The sequence below is a fragment of the Sphaeramia orbicularis genome, chromosome 13 (genome assembly GCF_902148855.1).
Source record: "Sphaeramia orbicularis chromosome 13, fSphaOr1.1, whole genome shotgun sequence".
NCBI lineage: Eukaryota > Metazoa > Chordata > Actinopteri > Kurtiformes > Apogonidae > Sphaeramia > Sphaeramia orbicularis.
The window spans coordinates 45,550,854-45,558,955 of record NC_043969.1 but is presented as its reverse complement, the minus strand read 5'-3'; the positions used below and the strand labels follow the sequence as shown (position 1 = coordinate 45,558,955).

The following is an 8,102-nucleotide window of genomic DNA, read 5'->3' as shown; positions in this document are numbered from 1 at the left end:
AAGAGGAGCGAAAAGACACTGATCACCTCCTCCTCTCTCCTCCTCCTCCTCCTCATCTCAGAAATTATTGAGCCGCAGATCCTCCACATATGCCGGTGTCTTTGTCTGACGCTCCCTCCCTCAGTGCTGGATCCTGACACCGGGCTCTAAGTGGCGGTTTCACGGATGAATGGAAGCCGGTGGCCGGGCGCCTCCGACGGGGATGCAACCTAAAATAACCCCGGGACCAAACGGTGAGACATGCGTGTCTGTGTCCGGGATCGATGCAGGGGCCAGGGGGGGAGCCGTGGGAGCGGGTCGGTGGTCCTCCAGGGGCGGGTTGAAGGGGGGGGGGGGGGGGGGGTTGGGGGAACCACAGGTAAAGGTGGGCTGGGTGTTTTTTCCTCTGAGATGTGGATCCACAGGGTCACATGATGATGATGATGATGATGAAGGTTGAAGCAGCATCTGGAAGTCAGAGATTATCAATAGTCACTTTCCGTTGACCCTCAAAACTGCATGAATGTAACTTGCGCATAAAAATTTACCTAATGGAAAAACAACAAAAGTGACATCTGCACAGAACTTTACCGATTTACTAAATGGTGAAAAAACAGGAGTGCGTAATGTTGTTTTTGCCATTAAATCACAAATGCAATGATTTGTTTATTTATTATCGCAAAATGACACAAGAAGTCATTCCATAAACATAGTGATGAATGTCTGCGCAAAACTTTACCGATATTTACTGAACATCGAAAAAACAGAAGTGCGTAATGTCGTTTTTTCCATTAAATCACAAATATAAGTTGTTTATTATCGCAAATGACACAAGAAGTCATTCCATAAACATAGCGACGAACATCTGCGCAAAACTCTACCAATATTTACTAAATGTTGAAAAAACAGAATTGTGTAATGTTGTTTTTTTTTTTTTTTTCAATTAAGTCACAAATGTGATGATTTGTTTATTTAGTATCGCAAAATGACATGAGAAGTCATTCCATAAACATGGCGATGAACGTCAATAGTCGCTTTTCCATTGGACATCTGCGCAAAACTTTACCCATATTTACTAAATGTCGAAAAAACAGAAATGCATAGTGTCGGTTTTTCCATTAATCACAAAAAAACCGAAAACGTACTGAACCGAAAATTTTGTGTACGGTTACAGGCCTAATGGGTTCAGTGACTGCGTTTGTACTCTTCTCTCACTACACTAAGGCCTGATCTCCCCATTGATTGATTGTACGTATGATAAGGTTTAATAAGTTCAATAAGTTATTTTCTGCTCTTCAAAGATGACGTATATTGCATGTCACGTGCTATTGTGGTCGGACACTGCATATAAAACTGTGTTTTGTATTTGTGGATACTTGGAAATGTTTGACTCTTGATCATTTAATTGATCATATTTGAAAAGTTTTAATAGACTTTTTCTGTTATTCCTAAAATGACGTATAACGCGGGTCAAGTGTTGTGATTAGAAGCTGCATATAAAACATGTGTAAGGTTGTCTGTCCTCAGTCTGATGAAGGGCCTCGGCCCGAAACGTCACTAAATAAATGGTTTGGGAGCTCACAGGTTGTGCGGACCTTCCTTTATTTTTTCCTGATCTCCCCAAAGGCAACAGGCGGCTCTGGCCCTGAGCTGGCACCAGCACACAGAAAACATGTAGATAGAGAAGAAATGGTAAACATATCCTGGGTGTTTTCTCATAGGATATGTCATCATGACCCATCCATGACTTGTGCTCTGGACACCTGGTATTTACAGAGAATAGTCTAGTATCATATTTCTCTAACAATCACTTATCATTATTGTGAGTGCGGCGTATAACTCACTAGCTGTGAAGCTTGGAGTTCTTCTGTACGTGACACACATCAGTGAACAAAGGCTCTGGAATCCAACTTTCTGCTTGTGGTCTTTACTTAAAACTTAGATCAGTGTTTTTCAACCTTGGGGTCGGGACCCTACGTGGGGTCGCCTGGAATTCAAATGGGGTCGCCTTAAATTTCTAGTAATTGATAAAAAAAAAAGAAAAATACTAATAAAAAAATATATGGTGAGTTGAGAGAGACAATAATACATAAAAGACATGACAAATCTAAAGCTGAAACTGAAGCACTGTGGTTCTGTTAATCTGTCAAATGTTCATTGTGGTCAGTTTCAGATGCTGCAGCTCTTTCATAATTCATAGTTTGAGTTCTTGTTTGTTCAGTATTAATTGTCAGCCTTGTAAATCCAAGCTGGACTGACTGTACATATTCTGACTGAGGAAAATAAAATCCTCACTTTGTGCAGTAATCTACACCTGGCTTTTCTGTCTCCGTCCAGAATAATATACATTATGTGATACGGATCGTATTAAATGGGAGTTGAATGTCACTTTAAATTTTGCTCTACAATGTCAGGTGAATATCGTACATCATACATCATGAACCAAAATGGAGAAGACAAAAAGTAACGTTGCAGGTTGTTTGCTTGAAGAATCTTTTATTTTTGCAGATGTGTCCTTCTTTGTACTGAACAGTCAGTGTCAGGTCAGGTTCATGGGTGCTGATCTTGGAGAATAGGTCAGATTCTAAGAAAAAGATCTTATCTTGCAGCTTTGTGGTAAAAGCCAGCTGAGTTCATCTTGATTATGAACTTTGGGCTTTCTGTGGTCAGGAATTGCTCAAGTGTTAGAACTAGACGTACTTACTTAAACTCGGTTGTTTAACTATGCAGTGTAAACTAAACTGTTGGTGCAAATGTCAAAACCAAGGTGGGCTTAACTCAGGTGAACTTTCAAAAAGGTTTTTTCTTAGAATTAGCTAACATGGAGTTCTTGACGTAAGCTGTGACTGTTTTACCCAGCAACAAGTGTTCAACCAGTCATTGAGATTTTTTACCAAATATGGAAGTCTTCCAAGTGACTGAAGACTATAAAATGTAATGATGAGATGAGGAAAAGTCAGAGACGAATAGTGTGTTTGATGCTAGACTAATTGATAACTGACTTCTTTCCTTTTTGTAACCTTTTCCTATTTTTGCCTAAAGCAAATAAATCAAGTTTTAACTTTTTAAAATCTCAAACCTTCTTTTTTGGTGAGTTCTTCCATTTCTCCTGGTTTGGGCCGTCCATCCGAAACATAACTGGTGAGTTACCTTAAATTACGCGACCCCCCCCTCTGGGGCAGCCCGAATTTAACCAGACAGCCGTTTTTACAGAAGTATTGGAGTAAGATGGAGAAACACCGGCGGTCATATGTTCCGTATGGGCACGCAGTTTAAGTCAGAGCAAAGTGGAAAGAGTACCCGGTGTATAAAATATAAAGATGTCTGACGCGGTAAATTCGTCATCCGAAATTAATTGTGGTTTTTGAGATTTACTCTTACTGGTGTGTTCAAGAATGATATAGACTAAATGTTGTCTAAAATTAATGTTTATTTGCAACATAGTATAGCAAACTATTACATGTTCAGAAACAAATTAATTTTAGCAAAAAAAAGTCTCCATTTTGAATGTCTGGGGTCGCCAGAAATTTGTGATGTTAAAATGGGGTCGAGACAAAAAGGTTGGGAACCTCTGACTTCGACTGATACAAAAAAAGATGAATTTCTAAATTAGATTACATGACGGTCAAAAGACTGTGATGCTCCTGGGCACCAGGCTTCCGTTTCCGCTTCTCTTTCTTTATATTTTATAATCTTAGCAGCCAATAGGATAACATCACACAATGATGTCAGGACATGATTATTACTCAACAATCATAAATATACATAATTATTAATAAGAAATCAAATATAAATATGAATTTTTAAATGAAGCACAAAAAATGGCTCTCACATATTCCGGTCCCTAATTGATTAGGCCTTAGCATATCACTTACTAACTTAAACTCAACCATAGAGCCATAAACATTCTACCATATCTCACTTTATACGAGTGAGTCTTCGTCTTCTTTCAATCTTCTCCCTGTAATAAACACAATTTGGTTATGGGTCTTTGTATGATGCTAGTCTCCGCACTACTCCTTTGGAATCTGCCATGATGATTTTGCCCAGCATCCAGGAATTTCTCAGCTTTAACAATTATTATATTTTGTTATTATTCTGGCATTCGTCATCGTTCATTATTAAGTCACTCTTCTGATATGAAATGTCTTAACTGTTCCGTCATTTGCATCTTGTCGTATCTTTTGTGTCATTTTTATTTTTCTGCGTCTTTTACATCCTTTCCGTCTTGTATTATTTGTCATTTTAGACATTTTTTGTGACTATTTCTCATTAAGTTCATCATTATTTATTTAGTTACTATCATCACTTATTCATTATTATCCTTCACATATTATTCATTATCACTGACTTCTTCATTATTACTCAATGATTCTTACATAAAATGAAAATAACACAGTTGATCAAAACACAAAAAAATTCTCCCAGTCACTTTGACGTTCGGTTTCACAGTTTTCTCGGATCTAATGAAGTCAAAGCGGGTCATTTTCAGACTTGTATAATGTTTTTCAGTTCTTTTGAGTTTGAGATTTCAGCTTTCCTCTGATTTATACTGTTATTAATATATCAGCCATTAAAGTCCAGCATCAGTCAAGCTTTACTTCACTATTAATCAGTAATTCTTCTGTCAGTTCATGTTATTATCTGATTGATTAATTGATGTATTTATTTCGAACATGAATGTCAAACAGAAGAAAATAAATAAACAAAACACTTAAACATAAGACATATAATACATATTCGAAAAGGAGTGAGAAGAAGTACAACTTATAAACTCCCACCCCTTCTCCTTATATAATTAATAACAATAATAACTTTCCTCGTCTAGTCATATCTATACAGTATGCTATAATATGATTGATACTTACTAGTAAATAATTAGGTTTCTGGCTTATATTATTATGAACAAATATAATATGATTTACATAAACACATAATACAATAACACATATATGTCAATACATATTCATACACAGATCTATACACGCATATACACCTACATATACACCACACACACACACACACACACCACACACCTATACATACATATCATACACTTACCACATACTTGTACATCTTTAGAACACCCAGTGATCCCCAAGCCCTCCCTCATCCCTGTACCTCTGAAAAATTGTGTCTTTGTACCTCTTTTTAAATTCTTTCCTGCTTGGACGTTGCTTTAACTCTGTATTAATCTGTTCCACAGTCTCACCCCACTGACAGAAACACAAAAACCCTTCCTAGTCGTGCGTATTAAGGGAATTTTAAAGTTAATTTTCCCCCTTAAATCATAACCCCCCTCGTGAATACTGAATAATTTCTGTATATTTGTTAGTAAAAGATTATTTTTAGCTTTGTACATTATTTGAGCTGTTTGATAGTCCACAATGTCTGTAAACTTGAGTAATTTTGACTGTCAGAAAAATGAGTTTGTGTGTTCCTGGTTGCCAACATTATGAATGATCCGAATCGCTTTTTTGAATAATAGTTAGTGGCTGTAGTGAGGTCTGAGATTATTTGTTTATTCTTCATCATATTGATAGTTATGGGGTTAGCTGTTGTTTTTAACCAGTTATCTGCGATTATTTAGTTATTCTTGTTACTCTTGGGTTAATTATTCTTCATTATCTTCATTATTTAGTGTATTTCTGTCATCGCTATATAGTTATTCTTGTATTTTTTTCTACAACCCGTTTTAATTCCTGCTTAATTTGTTACATTTTGTAACTGGTTATGTCACGACATTTGCTCATTTTGGTCAAAACTTCTGACGAACATTTCTCTGAGTACGACATAATTGTTTGTCAGCAGCAGCGGCTGTAGTAAAAACTGAAAATAGTCCAAACTTGAGCCGATTACCTAAAATGTTCAGTTGTTGGTTGAACTGGACAGAGCAGCAAAGCCAACAACCAGGAGGGGGCGGGGCCTGAAGTGGCTCATGTGCATTTAAAGGGCCAGCGCTCAGAACCACCTTTCTGGTGTCATTACTCAGAAATAGTGTTGAAGATGGACCTGTGGAGTTGGATTAATGAAGAATTCAGAACCAAACATACAGTCATGGAAAAAATTATTAGACCATCAAAAGTCATCAGAAACAATGGTTATGCAATCCAGTACTAACTCCTGTGTGTATCATGTGACTAAAACAGACAGAAAAGAAAACATGGAATGCCTAAAAGCACTGTTTTTGTCAGTACAATGTCATAGATATTGATGGAAGAACTGAAGTGATTTTGGTTATTATCAAGAAAACATGGAAAATGGATAGATATCAGCTCTGAAATTAAACTACTATGAGCTATTTTTGTTAATAATATAATAATAATAATAATGGATTGGATTTATATAGCGCCTTTCTAGACACCCAAAGCGCTTTACATTATTGACCCATTATTCATTCGCTCTCACATTCTCCCTCTGGTGGTGGTAAACTACATCTGTAGCCACAGCTGCCCTGGGGCAGACTGACAGAAGCGTGGCTGCCATTTTGCGCCTACGGCCCCTCTGACCACCACCAAACACTCATACACCAGTGTGGGTGGCACTGGAGGCAAGGAGGATGAAGTGTCTTGCCCAAGGACACAACAGACTGACTAGGACAGAGCGGGATTCGAACCGCCAACCCTTCGGTTATTGGACAACCCGCTCTACCAACTGAGCCATGGCCGCTATCCTTGTTGTTATCATTATATTTGTCCAAAGAAATGTACCTTTAGTTGTACCAGGCATTAAAATGAACAAGACAAAGAAAACAAGGGTGGTCTAATAATTTTTTCCGCAACTATAGCATTTACAATTTATGTAGACCACAGAGATGTTTGAAAATGTATAATTCCATTTAAAAAAGCAAAAATCACTGCTTTTAACGAGCGTCTACAAGAACTCTACAGTATTTACGAGAATTATTTATTTTTATTTTACCTTGTTTAACCAGGAAGTCCCATTGAGATTAAGAATCTCTTTTACAAGGGAGACCTGGCCAAGGTAGCGGCCAACAAAGTCCAAAAAACAAAACACATGCAGTACACAATGAGCATAAAACACAATAACAACTATTCAACTAACGGCATCAAGAAAACAATGAAATTCCTCCTTCACTGCATTCTCCATATATAAAATCATTTAAAGAATTAATTTGTAGTTTTACAGTTCTTTGAAATTACGACATGTTGCGAGACGGACTTTACTAAAATCATGCATCAGAAGCGAAACACTCTTCAATGGAACACAAGTCGAAATTGTACTTTGTTGAAGTTGCAGAAATATTGCTTTTATTTGTGGAAAACTGTCATGGAAACCCAGCTAGTACACAATAAGGTTGAAAATTAGAATTTCAGAGTATTTCTGTATAAAGGGTTCATGTCTTCTCCTCACATGGTCTTTGCTTTTCTCTAAGGCAGTGTTTTTCAACCTTGGGGTCGGGACCCCATGTGGGGTCGCCTGGAATTCAAATGGGTCACCTGAAATTTCTAGTACATGATAAAAATAAAAACGTACAATAAAAATATATGTGAGTTGAGGGAGACAATCACAAAATACAACAGACAACAACTCTGAGTCTGAAACTGCAGCACTGTGGTTCTGTGTACACTGGTCTACATTTTTTGAATGATTTGCTTCAGAGATTAAATGTGCTAAATGTTATGTATGTTTAATAAGATTAATTGGAAAATAAATGACAAGTGCCGGTTTGCTGATGTTTTCAAGGTATATGATTAAGTGTTATTACACATATATATTGGTTTATGTACATTTATATAATAGTTTTATAAATCTTCCACTAAAGAACCTCTAAGTGAATGTATTCTAATGTGCAGACAGTGTTTGAAGTAGATCTTGTCGCTCTGAGACAATATCCTTTCGAGTCAAACCCATCTCCCGTAATTCTTGAATTTCACATTTTGACCCAAGGCTGTATCTTGGAAAGTTCAGCCAACCAGCATTTTTGACTTGATTTTTCTTTATCAGTGACTCTCATGTGGTAAATTTCATTACTTTTATTCTGGAAGCATTTTCCTTGTAGACCAGTGTTGTCTGTCAAATGTTCATTGTGGTCAGTTTCAGATGCTGCAGCTCTTTCATCATTCATAGTTTGAGTTCTTGTTTGTTCAGTATTAATTCTC

General features: G+C 37.0%; 1 protein-coding gene across 1 annotated transcript in view; it reads right to left on the bottom strand.

The window, feature by feature from the left end:
- Window positions 1-406: 406 nt before the first annotated feature.
- LOC115431158 (echinoderm microtubule-associated protein-like 1) overlaps window positions 407-8,102 on the bottom strand; it is a 26,495-nt gene continuing 18,799 nt past the window's right edge. Inside the window, exon 7 of the mRNA XM_030151393.1 lies at window positions 407-447. Within this exon, the coding sequence (XP_030007253.1) occupies window positions 407-447 (41 nt within the window). The remainder of the gene's footprint in view (window positions 448-8,102) is intronic.